Genomic DNA, 21,995 nt, shown 5'->3' on the forward strand with positions numbered 1-21,995 from the left:
ACAGGATTTCTGGGAGTTTAGCGCGAGTGCATACAGACGGGTGTCAACTACTCAGCTCTCAATTCTTTTGCTCCTGGCTCCTCGATCCTGCTTCTTCCCCAAGACGACGTTTCGTAATTCGTATGGCTTCTACGGTCTGTAAATGCTGGTCGTAGAAAGGTACTCGTTGGCACGACACGATCACTACGGAAGTAAAGCAAAGCCGCAGTGCAACATCGTTGGCACGAGAAAATACACAGCATGATTCTTATGTCAGTACTGTGTTTTTCTTATTTTTCTGGATATAATTATCGTATTACATGTCTTTCTGGGAAATTTCCTTCAACCATGCGCCTGAAAAACTTGATTGTGTTTTCACCATCTCACAATGTTAGTAGCAATACTCTACATTGTTTTACTACGATGTTTGCACAGATTGGATTTCATGGGTACCATTTTTCACTTATTGCTGATCCTGTAAAATCATTCCAAAACAACAATGTTTTAGTGAACTAGTGCAGCTTTACAAGAGCAATGCTCACATTTTTGTACGTCACAAAAGCACGAAACATGTCAGCTGCAAGAGTGCAAACAACAATATGACAATATGGAGTAGGGCGATTATCATCATCATCGTCAAGGATATCTGGCTCCCAATCCTCGCCAGGAAGATCTCAGCGTGACAATCTAAAGGGGGTGTTAGGCTGTTACACAAGCCGTGATGTCAATAGCACTTCCTTGATGGCTGATGCTGCTACTCCGTTTTCTTCATATCCATCGAGGTGAATCATAAGTTCTTGACCGCTTAAGTACTAAGACCATGCCTCTCCATAATAGACCCACCTCCATATGAATTTCACAATTTTCATCACCCCAAATGATCCTAGAACCTTGAGGAATCGGTACATGAGCAAATCTCCAGTGCTGCTTAGAATAAGTTCCAATCAATTCACTTCTGCTTCAAAATAGTTTGTCACCACCAAGGAACCTTAATTAGTAAGCGAGGTACTAAAGTTGTCACCCAGAACCAAATCCATTGGGGGGTGACTTGGCATTGGCAACACAGAATTTTGGCAAGAGGTGAAGGAATTATCACTTGCAGTATCAAGTCGATAAGCATAAGGTATGCACTTACCAAGCATTACATGAATGAGCTTATTCAGAAAGGTGGGAGAACAGCCAGCCATGTCCGTAGCCTGTGTGCAGGCCTTGCTCTTGAGTAAGCCAATTCACCACCGTGCTCTTGAGTAAGCCAATTCACCACCGTGCTCTTGAGTAAGCCAATTCACCTCGAGATCTGAACATCAAGAAGCTCGATCAGGGAGCAAGGGCATCGTGTGCCATTACATGAACACACATGCTCTCGCATTTGAATATTGCCATCTTGCAGGTCTACTTTTTGGTCTATTCCAGAGGTATCAAACTTGCCAGACTGAGGCTGTAACATGGTTCTTGGTTAATGTCAAAATATAGACAGTGAACGTGTAGTAAGAACTAAGATTGAAACACAGTGTTCATATATGCTTACCTTCTGAGCAGCTGCATAGCCATCAGAGTGTCTAGAACGCAGCACAGGTCATTCCACCCTGACCTCAAATGTATTGTGTTGGAATCCTGCCTCTTTTTATAGCTACAGCTCATCAGAATCGATACTCGGGATTATTTTCTTTAGTATATTGAATGCTGATGCAGGCATGCTACATTCTGAACTGAACTGCAGTAGCTCATTCTCAAGAACAGCAAAAGCATCAGCAAATGCCTGTCATATACATCATAAAATGTATGAGTTCTCAAAACTGCATTTTGTTACCCATATATTATGTCTGAAACTCTGAACACAACAGGAGAATTATAACTGACCTTAATGCATTGGTGAATGCGGAAACAATTCCTGCCCACATTGTTAGCAGGGCAAAGTGGATCATCTATGTGAATCGGGTCAATGCTGAAAAATCAAGCATATTCTCATAATTAAAACTTACATAGTAGATGACAGGAGTAAACGACATAAAATAGTAACATAAAATTTATTACCTGTGCCCTCTTTCTCGATTCAAATAAATTCCACTTCCTTGGATGGAAATGCGCATATGGCGTGGATCAAATATGTTCCTGGCATTAAGATTACGAATTATAATTAACATACTCAATAGTAGCTGTTCCAGAAGAGAAGGAACAGAAGGCCCTATTGACACTCAGGGCTTCAGGCACACTGATGCAAATGTTTGGCCCCATGTCATTATTAAACACAGTGTTCAGGTGTATTTTCTTACCCAAAAAAGTACAAGAAATCCATCAAAAGGCTGCCCAGATTCTGCCAAATTACAAACATTATGGAAACGATTACAAGGATACAAAAATTTAGACCACAAATAGAACAGGAAACTCAAATATGGTGTTCATGATTCGCAACTTACTTGGTTAATAGGCCGACCAAGATGATGCTCATGCTGGAGAAAACGAACAATTAACAGCACCTACAAATAATATTAAAATTGAAGCTTTATTTTTCACAGGTCCTCTGAAAATATCAAATATGACACCAGAGAAACTGGACCAGGTAATATGCCATCAATCAACATAATATGCTAACATGGAAATTAATATAGGATAGTAAGTTTGAACTGAACTATCCAAAGATCACATGCTATATGCAAATAGAAGTTCGCTGGATTGTGGTCTAATTGTGTTTCGCGGTTAGCCAATATAAATTTTAATATCTTTACCAAGTAGAAAATCATCTCTAGAAAAGGATCAATCCAGACTTCCAGAGTTCAGATAACTACCCAACTATCGATAAACCCACGGTCAAAAATATAAAACCGTGATTAACCTACTAAACTTAGGGCCTGTTTAGTAAAACTCCCAGAGGACCTTCTAGGCTGAATCCATTAAGTGATTCTCTAAAATGAACTAGGAGGCTGGGAAATAAACAAAAGCTAGCTTCTCCTGATTCCCTCCAGGCACAGAATCGCTGTCTACATATGGTGTATCACTTTATCCTAATGAAACAGAGAATCACTTTTGGCCATAGAATCACTTCCCACGGAGAATCAGGGGGAGCTCTAGCAAACAGGCCCTTAAAAGGTGTTTAAGCATCATTAACTCGTAATTCTCTTTTTATAGTCCTTAAAAGTGTTTAATCATTATTAACTCGTAACTCCGATACTTATAGCGACCTGACAGAATACATAAGTCTGCATAAGCTTATGGCCTCCTTTATGCATAAGAAAGCTGTCGAATGCAAACACATTGTAAAAGCCATAAATTGTCAATGAAGCAAATGAAGGGCTATCTGGAAAAGTTACATACCAAACAGTAAGAGCTTAGACCACCTGAATAGGGGTGGTCCAAACTCCGGTCAGCCAAAAACTTCTTGAGAATCAAGGCAAGAGGTACAACCGCAGGAAATTGTTGGGTCAACTCGCGCACCTGTAGAATTAACAATATAATAAGGTGGGCAAATAGGCTGGGAAATCCTGCATGCTGCTTAATAGTTCCATCTTGCAAAATTCTTGTGCATGTTGGTAAGCAATATATCATCAGCAACAATGTGTGTGGTGCATGCATTATCTACTCAAAAAGCTACTGTACCAAGCAGCTGGCTGACTGATCATTCATACTGCTATGCTAACAACATAAAACCTTCAGATAACTCCTCACAGCAATATTGGAAACCAGAAATCACTCTAAAAGTAACATGATTCTTATAATGTTTCTTATGTCATCCTGATGATGTTTTGAGGCAACATGCATGTATGCACGTTGGTCACAACTCACAACTTTGGAAAAAATACTACACTTGTGAAAACACTAGATAACTTTATGTATGATTTCATGATGGCATTCTTCATTTATAAAATTATATGTGAACTGCAAATACAATTTAAATTAGCACCATGTTTTTCAGCAAAAACTACTGAACTAAAAGTGCAACATCGCATAGGAGCTAGGGTAAAAGATAAAGGAGCCATTTGTTTAGAATACCAGAAATGGCAGCATTGCATATAGCACACAGAATGTCAAAATAAGATGGTACTTAGATATATTCAACTGATACTCCACGTTACATTATGCATTTGCTTATGTTAGATGATTCATGTAATGCTTACTACTAATTGCAAAATCCTCCAAAATATTCAAATGTTTGGTACAAGTTAAATTTCTATTAGAATGGAAGACAGTATCAGCTACCAAACTGTGATCAACATTCAACAGGTCTAAACATAATATTTGTATGAAGGCTAAACTTACAAGTAATGTTTATGGAGAGTAACTTAATTTCTAGAAAATATTCAGATAGACAATAGACTTCTGATTTACCAACTCAGTAGTCTGCAGCCCTGTGTGGGATGACGATTTGAAACTTATATCAAGACGAATTGACTGCACAATATCACAATCGTCCTTATTCAATTTTGAGCACACCAGCATGTTGCTGCCTTCTGAACTAGAGGTGTCAGACCGAGGAGGACTCCCTTGTTCTCCAAGCATGTTAACTGAATATTCTTGTGAGCCATCCAGTACTGAAGAATACTCATTGGACATATTTGTGTCACAGGGTACATCCGCTACAAGCATGATCACAGGTATCTGCAAATAATATAAGCATGAGGAAAATAGAATAGCTAATTAACTAGCAAAAGAAAGCCACTTACAGCTGTGTTTTCAACTGTTTTAAGGGAATCACTTCTAACCCAATCCTGGTTTGTAAGACATCTTGCTGCATGCTGAAAGGAAAAAAAAGATTGTCCATGTAAAAAGAAAGCAAAATATTCTCCTCAGAACATGCAAGCACATCCATCATGGGTCCTAACTCTTATGCAAACATCCACATGTAAGCCAAATCAATTACCTGCAGACATGTTTCCTTGATACCATTACGGCCTTCCAAAATTCCAGCTTCTTTAATAGGTTCCTGAAAGCAACAATAAATTTAGTATCCACAATAATATGGAGAAAAGATGCACTTGAACTAACTTGTTACACAAAGTTATCAGTCATGTAAACTCACCAGGTTTCGGACAGGAGGAAGAGAAACCACAAGATCAACATCACTAGTTGGAAGAGCCAAACCAGTGGCATTTGAGCCAAATAGATTTGTACGGGAGCGAGGCCACAAAACTTGCAAGCACCGTGTGACTCTTCTGACAGCCCAGTTTATATAGGGCCTCCTCACCAGATCAGCAGCAGCAACCTTGCAGTTTTAAAAAATGGAATCAACATGTCCTTAGAAAAAGGGAACTTTTACTGACACAAAAGGCATGCCTTGCAATATTGCAATTAGACATCAGAGAAGATAAGGATCCAATTGCACACAAAGATGAATAGTTTGGTGGAGTTTGGCATGAGTTGGAGTGAGTGTGAGGACTTGCTTTTTTGGGTGGCCTGCGGTGTGTTATATGGGTTCTTTCCCATTTTTACTTCCTAATATAATGATGCGCAGCTCTCCTGCGTTTTTTGAGAAAAAAACAAAGATGAATAGTGAAGCCAAACCTAGAAGAAAATGGGAGATACCTGCTTACAGAATTGATCTATTTCTTCATGTAGAGCATTGTGCATCAAAGAGAGGGATGTCTTGTGAGACAAACCATTTAGCATATCTAGTGGCTGTACAGGCAATGCCACATCTGGCTGCAAAAGTATATTTTAGAAAGACAGAAAAGTTGAATAAACAATCATTCTCACTATTGAGGGAAGATTTGAAACTACATCCTTACATGTTGATCACGAGATAGCTGTGAAATCTTAACAAGGTGGTCCTGCAAAACAGTATCCTCAATTGTTTGCACCAATGTACCAGAAGTGCCCTTGTTACCCCATGAAGGCCATACAACTTCAGGACCATCCAAGCAAAACTGAGCCCTATGGAAAATTTTGTCTTCAGAAAATAAACCTCTCATCCCCCAATGTCGAGGACTTGAGCTGCCGGATCTAACGATAGGGAATCCTCGTTTTCTTGACTCTCCAGCAGGTGAAGGAGGTGGTGGCCTAGGTACGCGAGGAACACTAAGTACTACTGGTGATGGAGGTCTTCTTAGAATAGGTATGTCCCTCCTTGTTGATGGTACGCATGGGCTCCTGTGATCATGACCACCCTTAATGTCAGATCTTGATGACCTTCGTGATATATTAGGAACAACTATCGGCCTCAGCATGGCATATGGTAATGTATCTGCCTTAACTACTTCACTGCCACAAGACACAGCCTTTGCAACTGAAGTTATTTTATCTTCAGGGCTATCTTGCACGGAAGATGGAGAGGTCAGAGCTTCATTATTGATTTCATTCCCTGTTATCGAGTGAGCACCTGGATCCAAAGATTCGTTTTGAGAACAGGATGGAGTGGAGGGTGGTGATGATACACCATTTGTGTATGTAGATGGAATACCATTAGCCACATCATCAACAACTCGTATAACATCAGCCTCATGCCAAGCCCAGGCACTATCATCTGAACTAAGAGATGGTGGCCTAGAAAAACCAGTTCCTGCATGTTCCGCAGGACTCCAGTACATCACACCTCCACCAAAGTATTGATTAATATCTCTTCCAGAATGTGCGCGACTATCTGATTCTTCTTCAGAAAACCAGTAGCTTTCAGTATCATCCGCAACATCACTGTCACTGCAGATACCCCCTCTTTGCACTAATTGAGCAGGGAACCCTGACCAAGCAGAAGATTGCATCTGTGGGGTATACAATGGATCATAGCTTACAGCAGCATTTTTACCATAACCTCTAAAAACAGGAGGCCAGTCAAAACTTAGCGGCACTGCTAGAGAAGGTAACATTTGATTGCATCCAGCATCAATTGGTGGATTCCTCACCTGATGGTTGGCAGGGAGAAAGGGTTGGCTAAATTGAGTTGGCCATTTGTAACCAACATCAAGATGCAACCTGTCTTCTGCAGCTGGACGCTGTTGCATTTGAGGAGATACAAAATGAGATGGTGTTACACTAGGCCATTCATATGACGTTCCTCCCAGTAGGTTCCTATTGTATACATAATATTCACCGCCACTATTTTTCATAACTCCATTTTCACTTATAGCACTTTGAAGCATGTCAGTAGGAATAACAGAAGGTAAAATTTTGTTCTTTGTCACTTCAGATTTATTATCCACATGTTTCTCATCACATTCAGTTTTTTCCTGTGCAGATCTTACCAAGGAGTCAACTGAACTTCCATCCATATTAGTGGAAGAGACATCATTGCTTCTAGAAGGTAAACAAGAGGATGACTGAACCAAGGATTCACTTTGACTAATGTACGAAGAGGCCTGCTCAGCCACATTGAAGGCATCATCATGAGCACTCTGAGAAAGTTCTGTAGCAATTGATGAGCAAACTCTAGGAGGATACAATGTGTCTTCAAGTTTTGCACCCTTACTGGTGGCTATTACCTTTGTTCCATTAGATAAAATGGAAGAGTTAGAACAGTTAACTGCTTCAGAGATCTCGTTCTTGGAAGGACGGACATAAGATGGGTGATGAGGTGAGACATCAGCCTCTTCAGCAGCTTCATGCGAGGCCTCTGCAGCACTATGGGGAACAGCTGTTTTCAATTTGGTAGATCTTGGGCTCTCAGGCCTCATCAGATTTGGTAGTTTTGTTTTCCCTTTGCGTTTGTTCTTCTTTTTGTTACATTGATTTCTGCAACCATCCAACACGACAGTTTGCTCCTAAAATATCGAGAACTCCCTCATAAGTCATGAATAAATGAACAACCAAACAAAACAGATTGGCCAAAATAATGCTTACAACCTTCATTGTTGGTACAATTTCCTTGTTAGGAGTTTTTTCAGATGGAGGTCCAGCAGCAGTGCCTTCAACAGATGGACCACAATGGTTTGGTAAAGGCCTACAATTGCGACTATCTGAACTACTGCATCCGTTATCCTGGAAAGAAGACCTTAGGTTAACCATATATAACTTAATATACTCAGTGAAGCATAAAGTCTTATACCTATGGCAATAATAAAGCAATCTGAGCAACAAATCAACTATACCTTGGACGGCTTAGTAGATACTGTTGGCTTTTTCAATGTGTTAGACTTCTTCTTTCCTTTCCGAGAACCTCCACTGGTCTTTTCAACATCTTTCTTTTTCGGAGCTCCATCCCCAATAAGTTCAAGATTTATACTTTCTGTCGACACCACCATGAGAAGCCCTTGTAATTTCATAAGTACATCACCAGCAGTAGTAGCAGCCGACACTAATGAACTGAAAAAGATTGCATCACCACTGCAGCAAGTAATGTTGCTCTTCAAACAGACTATCTCCTCGACTAGTTTCAGTCTTTTCAACTCTTTAGCAAATACAGGCTTCTTGCTACAAGACAGAATGTTTGCAACATCAATGGAAGAAGCACGATTCTTTCTGAATAAAGACTGTCGTGTACATTCACAAGATTTGTCTGCCATAAATGATCCTGGTTCACCTAAGCAGAAGCAGAAATTATCCCTTGGGGCACTCTCTGATCCTTCAACCATCTCATTTGCCTGCAAGCTTGAGCAATTAGCATATTAGTATGGGCTCGAGGTGTAGAAACATGCTCAGAACAATTGCATGCAAAAGTTTAGCAATTCTCTCCCAATCAGGGTGACAAAGAGCTGATTGTTTGTTACGCAGCAACAGCATCAATATGATTGGGCTAACTTTGACACATCAAGATCCAAGGAAGACACAACTTGCTTCGAGAAAAATGAGGGGTCTCACATTTAAATAGAGGATAATTTCCAGAATCACACAAAAAATCATACAGATCACAAAGTAAACTACTTGCAATAAACATGCTGCAGTGACTATTATATAAAAGCACTCTTACAAATACTAGTAAAACATTTAACCCACAATACCTCAGAAATATATTCATTGGACCAAACGCCAGAAACAAGGCCCCTTTGCAATCTGATATTCAGTTCTTTTATAACATGTAAAAAAACATGATAGCGCTAACTCTGCTACATAACAGTTATTCTGGATCCATTGATCGATTAAGACTATGCTGAAACTTCAGTTATATAAAGCATGCAGATTTCAGAAAACATCACTTGCCAAACAGTTTGAATATGTTAGCGCCATTTCAGGAAAAGAAGGGTTTTTTCTCAGCGCAAACATAACAGAATAGACAACTTCTGTATGTCATTTCCAAAATCAAGAGAAGAAACAATGCTTTAAACATATATGTGAAATCAATCTTCATCATATTTCTGAACCAGGTGCTTTCATATTTCACATACTTTTTGAAGAAGTTCCTTTGAAACCTACCACATTGCCTTGCTTGTTTTTTTTATTTAAAGGAAAGGTGCACCTACATTTGCATAAATTAACGTCGATACAAGAAAAGGCAATTTGCTTCTATTTCCTATACAAGAACCTATTACGAGGTTAAGAACAATGGCTTGTTTTCTCTAAACTGATTTTAGAAATAAGATTGCAAGACTAGAGTATGCCATGTTACTTCTCTCACTTTTTCCATCCTTCCATCACCATCAACGGCCTTTCCACAAATTTCTTACAATAAAATAGCTACCCCAAAATGCATCAGTGGGATACACCACCCCTAATAAACACAAACCAGAGTTACTTGACTCATGCACATCTTAACTAAATCACAGGTTGACAATGTTCATGTAATAATAACAAATAAACATCTTATCCCAAACCATCTCACTTGAATTAAAAACATTGTAAAAGTTTATTACGAAATTAAAGACATGACTCTGGAATCTGGAGTTCACTTATGCAAATAAGGCATACAACTGTGAAATGCAACCCCATAGTATTTGAAATCCATAATTATCATACTATATATCAAAATGCAGCATAGAAAGCATATTACCAGGGCAATTGCACCTTTCCCAAAGAATGCCCCAATGATCCTTGCTCTCATCCGAGGCTCCAGCCTCATCCACCAATCCACATATCCCTTCTCCCTCCAGAACGCGTTTGCAGCAAGCCCAGCCTTCTCCTTCACACCCTTCCCAATTCTGACCGCCTTCCTCCCTCCAACTCCTCCTCCCCCTGCCGCCGCCCACGACATTCGCAGTGCGATCTCCAGCCTGTTGGCCAGAAACTCCTCGATCACGTAGTACCCCTTGTCATTAAGCCAAGGCAGCTCCGGGAAATCCTGGCACGCCAGCACGGCCAGGTCCACTTCCCCCTCCCCGCAGCAGAGGAACCTCCCGCCAGAGATCTCGTCCATGGCCGCGACAAAGCCGTCGAGGTCAGCGAGGAAGGCTTCGGCGACGGTGATCGCGTCGGGGCACCGCGACGACGCGGGTGAGGAGGGGAAGAGGAGGATGTTGGCGAAGAGAAGCGTCTGCGCCCGGGAGCCCGCGGCGGCGCGGGCGAGGAGGCCCCGGGAGAGGCGCGAGAGCACGGTCGGCTCCTCGGCCCCGCGCGCGGAGCCGGAGGTGGACGGGGACGAGGAGGAGGAGTGGAGGACGAAGAAGGAGGAGTGGCCCCGGAGGCGGAGGCGGCGGACCATGGAGAGCAGCGCGGCAGCCGCGGCCGGGGAGAGGAGGGAGGCGGCGGCCGCGGCGCGCGCGGCGGGGGTGAGCGAGGCGAGCCACCGGAGGATCGCGGCGCGCGGTGACGAGGAGGAGGAAGAGGAGGAGGAGGAGGCAGAAGCGGCGGCGGCGGGGCTAGGGTTCGCGGCGGCGTGGTAGAGGGAGAGGTGCGCGGTGAGGGCGTCCATGAGCTCCTTCGTTGTGCGCGGCGCCGCGGAGGTGGACGCCATGCTGGGCGCCGCGGAGCGACCGCGTCGGTGCCGGTGGTTGGTCGGGACTCGGGAATGGGGAGGAGTGGCCGCTGTGGTGGGCCTGGGCGCTCTTCCGGAGTTCCGGTCGGGCTTGGTTTGCGGAGCAGCGGAGAGAGTTTTTTTTTTTTTTGCGTCCGAGTACGTATATTTCTTGGTTTTTTTAACATGAAGACACGTATGTTTTTTTAAATGCCATACGGTGACGACACTGACAGGTGTGGCTGGGTTGTCATTCTTTGTAATCTGTTGGCGACAGTTCTTGTTTATTTACGCTTTATTCCTTTTTTTTTATTGGCTTGTTGCTGTTGCTCTAGAATCAGGTCGGTTACATTCATAGTAGCAAAAGCTAAGCATATTCTTGGAAAGAAGCATAATTTCCATAGCAAATTGTGGAGAAAGCAAAAGCCTCACTTTTGGCTGAGCCGGTGAGGCTTATAGTATGATCAAAAGCAATTGACAAGCAAATTTGGCAATGGAGTCACACCTAATAACGAAGTGTAAGTTTGCTAGTTAGATTTGTAGTTAAAAATGTGCCATTTGCTGATCCCAATTCCATCAGTTCCGAAAAGAAAATGACAAGCTCTTATTTATGACATAGTTGTTTGCAGTAGGAACCGTGGAATTTTCTCGTTAATCGCCGAGCAAGAGATTTCACTCGCCAGAAGCTATAAATTGAAAATGTTGCGGCAGGCCTTTTAAGCTAATTACATTTTACTATAATTCACCATGAGTAAGTTACATGTCGTGTACCAAAAATCCGGCAGGTGAAGTAGAGTTAGTGTACACCAAGAATACAAAATATGAACATCTTACAACAACAAATTTCACCCCTACAAGACTAGAGTTTAGGCAGGGAGGGCGGCCGCCGGTGTGGCTGGGGGAACCCGGTTCTCAACAGGGATCTCCACAAACTCGGAAAGAATCGCCCGGAACTCGTCTCCGGTCAGTGTCTCCTTCTCAATGAGCAACTCAACGATTTTGTCAATGGCCTCCCTGTTGTTTCTAATGTGCCTCAGAGCAATCTCGTAGGCCTCATCTGACAACTGCTTCACAGCCGAATCAATGTCCTCCGCAAGCTTCTCTGACATGGAGTTCCTTGCCATCATTCTCATGATGACATCCCCACTCTGTGCTCCACCCTCCATCAGGGACCATGGACCAATTTGAGACATACCAAAAGTTACGACCATCTGCAGAACCATTGTGATCTCAGTACAATTGACAACAAAGACCAGTAGTAGTAAAGCATTGAGACAAGATATCTACAGATTGCTGTCAATTCTAGCAAACTCTACCAAGTGATTTTGCAGCATAGTTTGGTTCTTAGAATTCATATAGTCACCAGTCATAAACCACAAGATGGTTTCGTTATGAAGCAAAATTCTTTGCAAATATTAACATTTACGTTAACAAAATTGCAATGCAAGAGGAAGTATACCTGCTTGGCTAAGCCAGTAATTTGCTGCAAGTCACCAGCAGCTCCAGTGGTCACCTCAGGCTCTCCAAATATGACCTCCTCAGCAGCTCTACCACCAAGGCCACCAACAATTCTGGCAAAAAGTTGCTGCCTGGAGATGAGTGTTGGGTCATCCATCGGGATAAACCATGTAAGACCACGAGCTTGACCCCTTGGAACTAATGTAACCTTTTGGACAGGATCATGGCCGGGTGTCAAAGTTCTGCAAAGAGATTTCCACAAACAAATGAGATTACGTACAATTTGGCATGGAATGGTCACCAAGGAAATGGCATACAAAAGGCACTCCAAACTCAAAAGTGAAACCACAAAGATACAATATGTTTTTTAGGGGGAACATAGAAACAGAAAAGAGCCACTTAGTACATCACAGCAATGGGCTATGCATTAAATATTAAGACAAAGTCATACTCTATTTCAACATCAAATAATTTCCCTGTCATCCAATTACCGGACCATTTTAGATAGAAATTTAGCTAGCTAACTTTAGAAACCATATTAGCACATGTATGCACCTAAATTAATTGAAACATCTTAGAAATACTTAGAATTCCCATCAGGATAACTGAGAAAACAATCAAAACCTAAAGTAACCCAGTCACGTTCCAATGTTTAAGGCAAAGGAGAAAAAGATCTGCAAAGAGGAAGATTCATCTCTTACCCGCAAATTGCATGCCCAACTTCATGGTAAGCAACAAGACTTTTGCTCTTCCCGTCCGTCATCACAGTCCCTTCCATACCAGCCACAATTCTGTCAATAGAATCATCAATCTCTTTTGAAGAAATTGCTGTCCTCCCTCGTCGTCCAGCCAGAATGGCTGCTTCATTCAGAAGGTTTGCCAAGTCTGCTCCACTGAACCCAGGTGTTCTCATTGCTATGACATCAAGAGAAACATCAGAATCAAACTTCTTGTTGCTACCATGCACTTTTAGAATCTCTGTCCTCCCACGGACATCAGGAACATCGACAGACACCTGTGTAAGAATTACAAGGCATACCCAAAATGTTAAGAACCCCAAATATTTCTGGTTAAGATCTAAATAGCATTCAGGTACTAAATGAAAGATGAACCAAGCTGAACTAAATGGATCAGCCAAGTAATCTACAAGGAAACAAAATGGATATTGAACCTTTGGCTACAAAATGATTAGACTTAACTTTTGCACGCAAGCAATAAACATTATAGAACTTTACTAAGACAGAACAAACAAATACAAATGCATTGACAGAAAGAATCCAACAAAAAAACCAACCTGTCTGTCAAAGCGCCCAGGTCTGAGTAAAGCAGAATCCAAGATGTCAGCTCGGTTAGTGGCAGCAATAACAATAATTCCAGTGTTGCCCTCAAAACCATCCATCTCAGTCAGAAGCTGATTGAGAGTCTGCTCCCTTTCATCATTTCCACCACCAATACCTGTACCTCTTTGCCTTCCAACAGCATCAATTTCATCAACAAATACTATGCAAGGAGCATTCTCCTTGGCCTTCTTGAAAAGGTCACGAACTCTGGAAGCACCAACACCAACAAACATCTCCACAAACTCAGAACCTGAAATTGAGAAAAACGGCACGCCAGCCTCTCCTGCAATTGCCTTGGCAAGCAAAGTTTTACCAGTCCCAGGAGGACCGACAAGCAGAACACCTTTGGGAATGCGAGCACCAACAGCAGTGAACCTTTCGGGTTTCTTCAAGAACTCAACCACTTCCATGAAGTCTTGCTTCGCTTCATCGACACCAGCAACATCATCAAATGTAACGCCAGTGTTTGGTTCCATCTGAAACTTGGCCCTAGATTGACCAAAACCAAGGGGAAATCCAGGACCATTGGGTCCACCAAGGCCACCTTGTGCCCTTCTTGAGAGTAAAAATAGACCACCGATGAGGATAAGTGGGAATGCCAAATTTCCAATAAGGTTGAACAGAAGAGAACCAGAGTCCTCCTGGTTGCTGTGAGCAGCAAAATCAATGTTCTTCTCCCTCAACTTCTGAAGAAGCTCCTGGCTTAGACCAGGCAGCTGCACACGGACTCTCTGCACGCGGTTGCCAAGCTCAGGAGAAATGGCCTCCACGATAGCAATCGTCCCGTTCTCAAACAAATCAACCTTCTTCACTCTATCCTTGTCAAGATACTCAAGGAACCTCGAATAAGACATCCTCGAGGACGAGATGCCTTGCTCATCAGCGAGAGCTCTCTTAGCGCCCAACAAGGTGGGCAGTCCAACTCCGAGGTTCCCAAGCGCAAGTTTTAGAAACTTCCTTCTGGCATCGCTGGTTTTGTGCTCCAAGGAAGCGGTCACTGACACCGGCCTTTGTGTAACACCACTTGAAGTAAGCGCTGAGAAGGGAAGCGCCCCCTTCGCTGCAAGACTCATGGATGGCGGCGCCATCTTTGCTCACTGAAAAATCAAAGGAAACCTTGTCAACGAGAGAAAAGAACAAGAACAATTGTCGCAAAGCACAAAAAAAAATGAGTTCATCCAGGAGCTTAACCTATCGTTCTAGATCAACACTTAAATTCAATTGAAACAAGCACAGGTGCAGTCCAAGTCTTTACTAAAGAGTATATGGAAAATCTCCTTGGAGAAAGAGAAACACAGGATGTAAAGCGCTTTGGAACAAGTAAACAAAAAAAACATGATTCACGAGAAGACAGTTTCCATTGAAGAACTACAGGTACTTTACTTCCACTGGCTACAAGCGCCCAGACCATTATATTCTGCAAGTCAGCAAGCAACTGCAATCATGAACCATCAGCCTGCTAAAGTATGATCCTTAGTATACAGTAACCGTAATACCTTCTCCGTGGAAATCGACAAACTAATTAACAGAACAGTCTTATAAAAGATTCCACTATCCTATCCTACTGGGAAATCCAGATTAGCAACCACGCATCGACACTCCTACTTCACCCTCTATCTTCAAGCTAAAGGAGTCTAAACGAAGTCCAACCACACACGGTCCAGAGCACAAATCACAAGCAAGCAAGATAAAAAAAAAAAAAGCAACTTGGCAGCCCCCAATCCGACAAAACCAGACTGGATTCAAGCGACCGGTAGCAGAATCAGTTACCAAAACGCACAAATCGAAGACGCGCACGCACCTGTGTGCGAACCGGAGCCGGAGCCGGAGCCAGAGCAGGAGCCGTCAGGGAGGGAGGAGGTGGAAGGGAAGGGAGCGAAGCTGAGGAACAACTATCGGGGGATGGAGGCAGCGAGCGGAGTGTATAAGTAGGCGAGCAGCCGAGCACACTGGCGGGCGAGGCGAACGGGCGCAGATTTTTCTCCCCCCTCACCGCTTGTCTGCACTCGTCAGGCTCCTCCCCCGCTCCGGTGCGCGGTTGCGTGGGGATTGTCTCGGGAAGGAAGGGGGGCTGCGGCGGGGATGGGGCGACGTGGGCGGCTCGGCGGCCACAGCGTCGATAAGGAAGAGATGAGCCCACATCAGTACATACATGTACATCACATACATAGACGGGAGTTGTAGTAGGCGACTAGCCCAGGTCTTGAGGCGGGTGAAATAACCGGAATTCCTCCTGGGCGTTGTTTAGTTCGATCAAAAATCAAAAAGTTTTCAAGATTCTCTGTCACATCGAATCTTTCGACACATGCATAAAGCATTAAATATAGACGAAAATAAAAACTAATTATACAGTTTAACTGTAAATCGCGAGATGAATCTTTTGATTCTAGTTAGTCTATGATTTAACAATATTTGCCATAAACAAACGAAAGTGCTACAGTAGCGAAATCTAAATTTTTTTCGCATCTAAACAAGGCCCAAGTGCAAAATCTCGGGGCTTTTGGAGTTTGTTTTTTTTTCCCCCTCTGTCGTGGCCGCCGAACTCACGTAGGATTGGAAGAGAACCACGACGCGCAAGGGCCAGTGGCTCTGGCTGGTAGCAGCATTAGCTGTTTCTAACCCAGCCGCCCATTTCTTATGATTTCACATTGCAGCTTCTGTGTGTTGGGTGGCATTAAGCCACTCCATGTCTTGCACACATGCAGGGTCTGAGGACCGCGTATCAGTTAACCGCCACGACACCAGTGTACATTTCTCCAGGAGCACGTACCACATGTGTTTACCACTTAAAAAACGTGTGTTTATTCTTTGAACTATGGGAGATCACGTAAAAAGGAAAATTTATCGATAAAACTGAACCAAGGCATATTTAAGGAGCAGAAAAAGGGGAATCATCCGAATAGTAGCTAGTGCCTATTTCGGCGGGTAAGAGTAACTATTTAACTCTGGAGGGGCATTTGCAACTGGAACTGGCCTTCAGGGAGGGAATATGTAATTTTTGCTATTCAAAACCTTCATATATTCCTGGAGTTTGGAACATGGTCGTTCAGGTTAACACAAAGGGCTACTCTAGATAACAAAGATCACGATCGCATCATCGCTGTATGAAAGATTAATACACAGTTACACACTGACAACAACAACTTAACTGCCGCTGCTTTCACAAAAACAACCGTCTGCTTTGGTTTTCTTTATGATTTATGATATGTTCTTCCCACGGCATGTCATCCTCAGGTCCCACTTATAGCATCACCAGAAAGATGTCAAGGCACAGTAAGACGTAGTTCCTGGTGGACAAGCCTCGCGGAGTTTTCCCTTTGGGTGTGTAGATACAAAACTGAATTAAACTGTAAATGTGGGTGCCTTCATGCTTTGAAGCTTCATTTGCTGCGCTTCAGATCATACACAACACATGCATCCGCAGCAGTTTTCATCTGTACCCAGGAGAATACATGGATGTCAAAATTTTGAACTTCTTATTGAATCCATTATCAAATTGCATCATGAGAACCATGTAGAATATGCAACACAGCAACAGATCTAAAACCAGCTATTTAGATATACTCATGTAACGACATGATTCGAGCTAAATGCATGCAAATGTGTAAATTGTAATACGCTGCAGGAAACTTCAAGCAAGAATACCTGGATGACGTTGGTGACTTGTTTCACTGCCCAGCCAACTAGAGTGGAAATAAACACCAAGACAACAACAGGATTTTGGTTCAGGACACCTTTGCATACCTATTAAAAATGTTATTCATACAGAAATGTCAGATGCTAAATAACTCACATCCCAACTCGAAATGGAAATATATAGAAACGAAATGATGCAATCTTACACTAAGCAAGCTTGTTGACTTCTCATCAGCAAAGAGAAAGAGGATAATATATAAAACCTGTAAGTTTAGTCAAAAGAAATTGTTTACAGGGTGAAATATAAAGGCATAATTCGTTAGCTGAGTAAAAAATTGCTGGATGTGCTGAGACATCATTCAGTCCACAATACAACGTTCAACTGTTAATTTTCTACATTTGGATGAATTCAAACTGCACAGCAGGATCACAAGTCTTGAGGATAGCACAAAGTATGAGCGATGACATACCTCGCAAGAAACACAGCAGAAGGCCATGAATGGCCTGTATCCATAATATAATTTCAGAAGCCAATTGCCTGTGTGTTTTACATCCTTGTGGCTAGTCTTACCTGACAAGAAAGAACTAGTATAGAAAAATATGTCATTACATAGTTAGCAAGTACTCCCTTCATTTCAAATTGTAAGCTGTTCTAGCTTTTAGGTACATAACTTTTGCTACATATCAAGATATATATTATGTCTAGATACATAGTAAAAGCTATGTACCTAGAAAGGCCAGAACGACCTACAATTTGGAATGGAGGGAGCAATAAAGAAGTAAAAAATGAAATTAACATGAGAAACTCTTGAATAGAACACATGCATCATGAATCCATCAGACAATTATTGAAAATGTAATTGCTATCAGATTTAATCTATTGCCTCGACTACCTTAAGAACAGGATTAAGTGCTGACTAGAAAACAAACTGGGAACTTGCAAGAACTGAACAAAATGGTAGAGGAAACTGACCTGTACATTTGAAACCAGTGGCTCGTAATATCCAACCCAAGCAATATCAAGAAGACTAAACCAGGTCTGTAACAATGTTTGCAATCAGGATTTGTACTAGACATTGAGATTCAAGACAAATCAATACAGCCACTTCTGCTTTTGATACCTGTAAAACTGGGAGAGAAGGGCCAACAAACAAGCAGTGCTAACCCTAAACAAGAGCAATGTGAGCTGTGAAATTATTTCAGTATGTAGAATGTATTCACCCTGCATATCTAGAGTTCAAAGATTCATTCAAGGAGTACCTATCTGTAACCATGTCCAACACAGCTCCAAATGTTGATGCTGGTTCATACAATGAAATTAACTGATCAGATAATTTTATAACTTAACAGATAGCTTATATGATGTAGGGGAAAAGGAATAAGAGATTTAGCCGAGATAATCTTTCCACAGAACCATTTGAAAGTTGGTCTCCAGCACACAATGCAACAAAATTTAATTATCGCAAAGATGGGTATTAACTTTCTGTACATAGGACAGGCTACAACACTCACAGGGGGAATCTGAATTATTACCTTGATTGAACTTCCGTGCGAACCAACCATCCACACCATCAAGGACAAAGCTAGCATGTATGCAAAGATGTTAGAACAACATACATAAATCATTGGCAAACACAAGTAGTCCGCAGATATAAGACACTCACCTGAAGAAGTATAGGAGAGCAAAGAGAGCCTTGTTGGAATAGCAAACCGCAAATGCAATGAAATTTATGATGATCCTAAAATACCCTGTGTGATGACAATTCCTGGAAGTTTAGTCACATAGGCTTCTGCTTTTCATCCATGCTAAAAGAAGCTGTAAATGAACATATTGCCTTGTTGGTTAAACTATATATCCTCTACTAAATTTATGGTTTCTTTTATGTAGCTATTCTTGGGCAGCAAAGTGGCAACAAAACTAAAATGCAGCTGTGTAGATGGTGCTTCTACATAGCAAAGTGGCAACAGAACTAGAAATCAATGACAAAAAATAGGCAATGTTTCCAGTTGCAAAAGTCATTACTCATTAGTGCAATTATCCAGACTTTGAGATACAAGTCACAGAAAATGTATAAATATTGTAAGATAGGTTTTGGAACAGCAAAGTAGAATGTCATCAATAGATAACCATCCAGAGGCGTACCAATAATGTTAGGGATGTAAAGATAAACCGATGGCATTTTGCCAGAGGACAATTGTGCCACAGAAGATCAGGAGTAACCAAGAGCTTGAAGACCAGCAGAGTTCTGCCCTTAAATTGGTAGCAGCAGTAAACTTAATAGGATTCCTGTCAGATAAGTGTGTCATTTATATGTTGATCCAAAAAAAATATAGTTTTGACAAGGAAACTATAGTACGAGTACAATTAACACATTGCTACGATAACCCTTGTATCTTTTACAAACAAAACAAAACAAAAACTCATTTTCATGTCCCAAGGAAATATCAACACACTGCTGGTTTTCCAAAAAAAAATGAGACGAAAGCAAGCATTTATATTTCTTTATTTGCACAAAGCAGTACAGAGATGGGTATGGTGGCTCCAGGTCACTAATCTGAGGTATCACAGCATACAAGTTCTGAACAGATGACATGGAAATTTTAATCTGAAGAGACAGGACTCTTCTGGCAAAGTATCTGAATTATGGCAAGTAAAGCTTGAGCCGGGCACGATTGAAGTATTTGCTTCTTTGCTGGAATAAATCTAGTCACCCGATATCATATTTAAGCCCATTCTATGCATGGTTTTGGCATCATGGAGTTGATGCACCGGCGGAGCCAAGGCCCGGCCACCCTGGGCAGCTGGCCGGGCTCCCATGGGAACAGCAGAGGCGGGAGGGGAGAGGGAGGTGCGTACGCAGAGTCGTCGGCCGGTGCGCGGAGGACGCAGGCGAGGGCGCGAGGCGACTGGCGAGAGAAGGTGGGGTAGCCGCCGACGCCGCCGCCAGGCCTGGAACTGCCCCTCCGTCGCTGCGCCGCCGAGGGGGAGCCGCCGACGCGCGGAAGATCCGATCCTTGGGACGGAGCCTGAGCGCGAGTGGGGAAGGAGCAGAAGATCTGCGCTGAGGGACCGAGAGCGGCCTGCGAGGGAGATGACTCGCCAGAGATGTCAACAGGCCCGGGATGTATAGATTTTGCCCCACGTGAAACTAGGCTTCCAAAAAAATTTCAAAATTCTTCGTGACATCAAATCTTACGGCAAATACACGGTGTATTAAATTTAGACAAAAACAAAAACTAATTACACAGTTTGCTTATAAATCACGAGATGAATCTTTTAACCTTAATTAGTCTATGATTGGACAATATTTGCCACAAACAAACGAAAGTGCTACAGTACCTAAAATCTTTGCCAACTAATAAACAAGGCCTTATACTCGTCAGAGTTCATGAGGACGGGGATGGTATGCATGCCTCTGTCTCTGTTCCCGCGGGGATCTCACTCTGAAGGCTCATATACTTGCAAGGTCTAATAATTATGATATATAAGCAAAGTTGAAACCATAATCCTTTATTTTCTCAGTCTCAAATTTGAATCTTTGTAAAAGGAATGTATTTGTATATCATTAATATGAATTCGTGACTATGTGAATAGTTGACATCATATAAACTAATATGAACTAACGTGGATACAGAGAATCCCACGGGGATTATTCCCCGCACAGGGATGGGGATGGGGAGAAAATCTCTCCCGTGACATTTCGCCGGAACGGGGATAGGGGAAGTTTCTTCCCCACGGAAACGAGGATGGGGAAGCACTCCCCGACGGGGAATTCCCCGTTGACATCTCTAGAGATGAGTGGCGGCGTTGCGTTGCTAGGAGCCGGCGGTGTGTGGGTTTGATGGACCACTAAATCAAAGCCCATACATTTTTTTCTCTTTTATTTTCCTTTTTTTTAGCAACTTCTATTTTTTTTCTAACATCTTTTGACAAATTTGTCAAAAGATGTTAGAAAAAAATAGAAGTTGCTCAAAAAATGACATGTTAGAGATCATACTAATGTTCCCAGGGCCCAATCACATAACATTGTGACATAATGATTTCTCTAAAAATATTTTTTTAAATACAAACCCTATTAGAGGAAATTATAAAAATTTCTCCTCACACATTTCCTATAAAAAGAAAAAGAGGGGAGATAGACAAAAACTTATGTATTCATTTGTTCTTTCTCAATTGCTCTTCACCCTTTTCTTTATTTATTCAATTTAAGATCAAAATTGTAATATGTACTACATTACAGAACTTTTAAGGGATTAGGAACGCTTGAGCATGCTTAAACTTAGTCAGCGAGTCACTGCTCTCTTAGCACTTAACCCCTCTTATAATCTTTCATCATGTTTTTCTTGTTAGTATTACTATAATATTACGCTCAGGCTTCATAAAACTTTTGGCTCTACCACTAAATTGATATAATAAACATGGGGCCAGGGTGGAGCCAATATAACACATGTACACTCGATAATTTGTGCAAAAAAAAACAAGTTATACTAGGCATAATACATGCATATACTTGTGATTAGATCAGACCAGATCTGATCCGGATACAGATAGACAAATAGCTTAGGGTTCAGATGCTATGTTTTGCACAGAAGGAAGAGAAGAGAAGGGGGTAGGCGCACCTTGTGTGGTAGGTCAGGGTGGGCACAATTAACCGAAACCGAGGAACCGAACCGAAAGAATCGGAACCGAAACCGAAAGAACCGGAACCGAAAAAATCGGTTCCTTATTCGGTTCCAAGTTTTGAGGAACCGAAATAACCGAGAACAATTCGGTTCCTACCCTCGGTTAACCGAATTAACCGAAAGAACCGAAATTCATGAATTTTACTTTACTT

The 21,995-nt window shown here is 42.1% G+C and overlaps 3 protein-coding genes and 1 pseudogene across 8 annotated transcripts; all 4 read right to left on the minus strand.

The window, feature by feature from the left end:
• LOC110430893 lies at positions 423-1,166 on the minus strand (annotated as a pseudogene).
• On the minus strand, positions 423-10,864 carry LOC8083186. Of its 6 annotated transcripts, XM_021449069.1 has the most exons (18): positions 9,827-10,864; positions 7,992-8,483; positions 7,747-7,881; positions 5,700-7,664; positions 5,497-5,613; positions 4,994-5,176; positions 4,835-4,897; positions 4,638-4,709; positions 4,303-4,572; positions 3,292-3,411; positions 2,397-2,456; positions 2,253-2,293; positions 2,014-2,091; positions 1,840-1,924; positions 1,508-1,738; positions 1,216-1,417; positions 1,115-1,187; positions 423-934 (listed from the first exon to the last, which is right to left on the minus strand). In XM_021449069.1, exons 1-15 carry the CDS (start codon positions 10,724-10,726, stop codon positions 1,610-1,612), a joined length of 4,710 nt encoding a protein of 1,569 aa, XP_021304744.1. In that variant the 5' UTR covers positions 10,727-10,864; the 3' UTR covers positions 423-934; positions 1,115-1,187; positions 1,216-1,417; positions 1,508-1,609. The 6 variants fall into 6 exon arrangements, with proteins under 6 accessions (XP_021304744.1, XP_021304745.1, XP_021304741.1 ...); XM_021449070.1 differs by having other exon boundaries at positions 1,115-1,276; XM_021449066.1 differs by having other exon boundaries at positions 1,115-1,417.
• On the minus strand, positions 11,378-15,661 carry LOC110430892 (ATP-dependent zinc metalloprotease FTSH 2, chloroplastic). The gene is made up of 5 exons (XM_021449071.1): positions 15,326-15,661; positions 13,479-14,621; positions 12,886-13,199; positions 12,186-12,426; positions 11,378-11,937 (listed from the first exon to the last, which is right to left on the minus strand). The coding sequence occupies exons 2-5, from the start codon at positions 14,610-14,612 to the stop codon at positions 11,593-11,595; spliced, it is 2,034 nt and encodes a 677-aa protein (XP_021304746.1). The 5' UTR covers positions 14,613-14,621; positions 15,326-15,661; the 3' UTR covers positions 11,378-11,592.
• On the minus strand, positions 16,500-20,263 carry LOC8083188 (probable CDP-diacylglycerol--inositol 3-phosphatidyltransferase 2). The gene is made up of 11 exons (XM_002438786.2): positions 20,018-20,263; positions 19,304-19,447; positions 18,825-18,909; positions 18,694-18,743; positions 18,421-18,460; positions 18,282-18,326; positions 18,134-18,199; positions 17,631-17,745; positions 17,367-17,423; positions 17,170-17,268; positions 16,500-16,958 (listed from the first exon to the last, which is right to left on the minus strand). The coding sequence occupies exons 2-11, from the start codon at positions 19,338-19,340 to the stop codon at positions 16,905-16,907; spliced, it is 648 nt and encodes a 215-aa protein (XP_002438831.1). The 5' UTR covers positions 19,341-19,447; positions 20,018-20,263; the 3' UTR covers positions 16,500-16,904.

This window comes from Sorghum bicolor, chromosome 10 (assembly GCF_000003195.3).
Source record: "Sorghum bicolor cultivar BTx623 chromosome 10, Sorghum_bicolor_NCBIv3, whole genome shotgun sequence".
NCBI lineage: Eukaryota > Viridiplantae > Streptophyta > Magnoliopsida > Poales > Poaceae > Sorghum > Sorghum bicolor.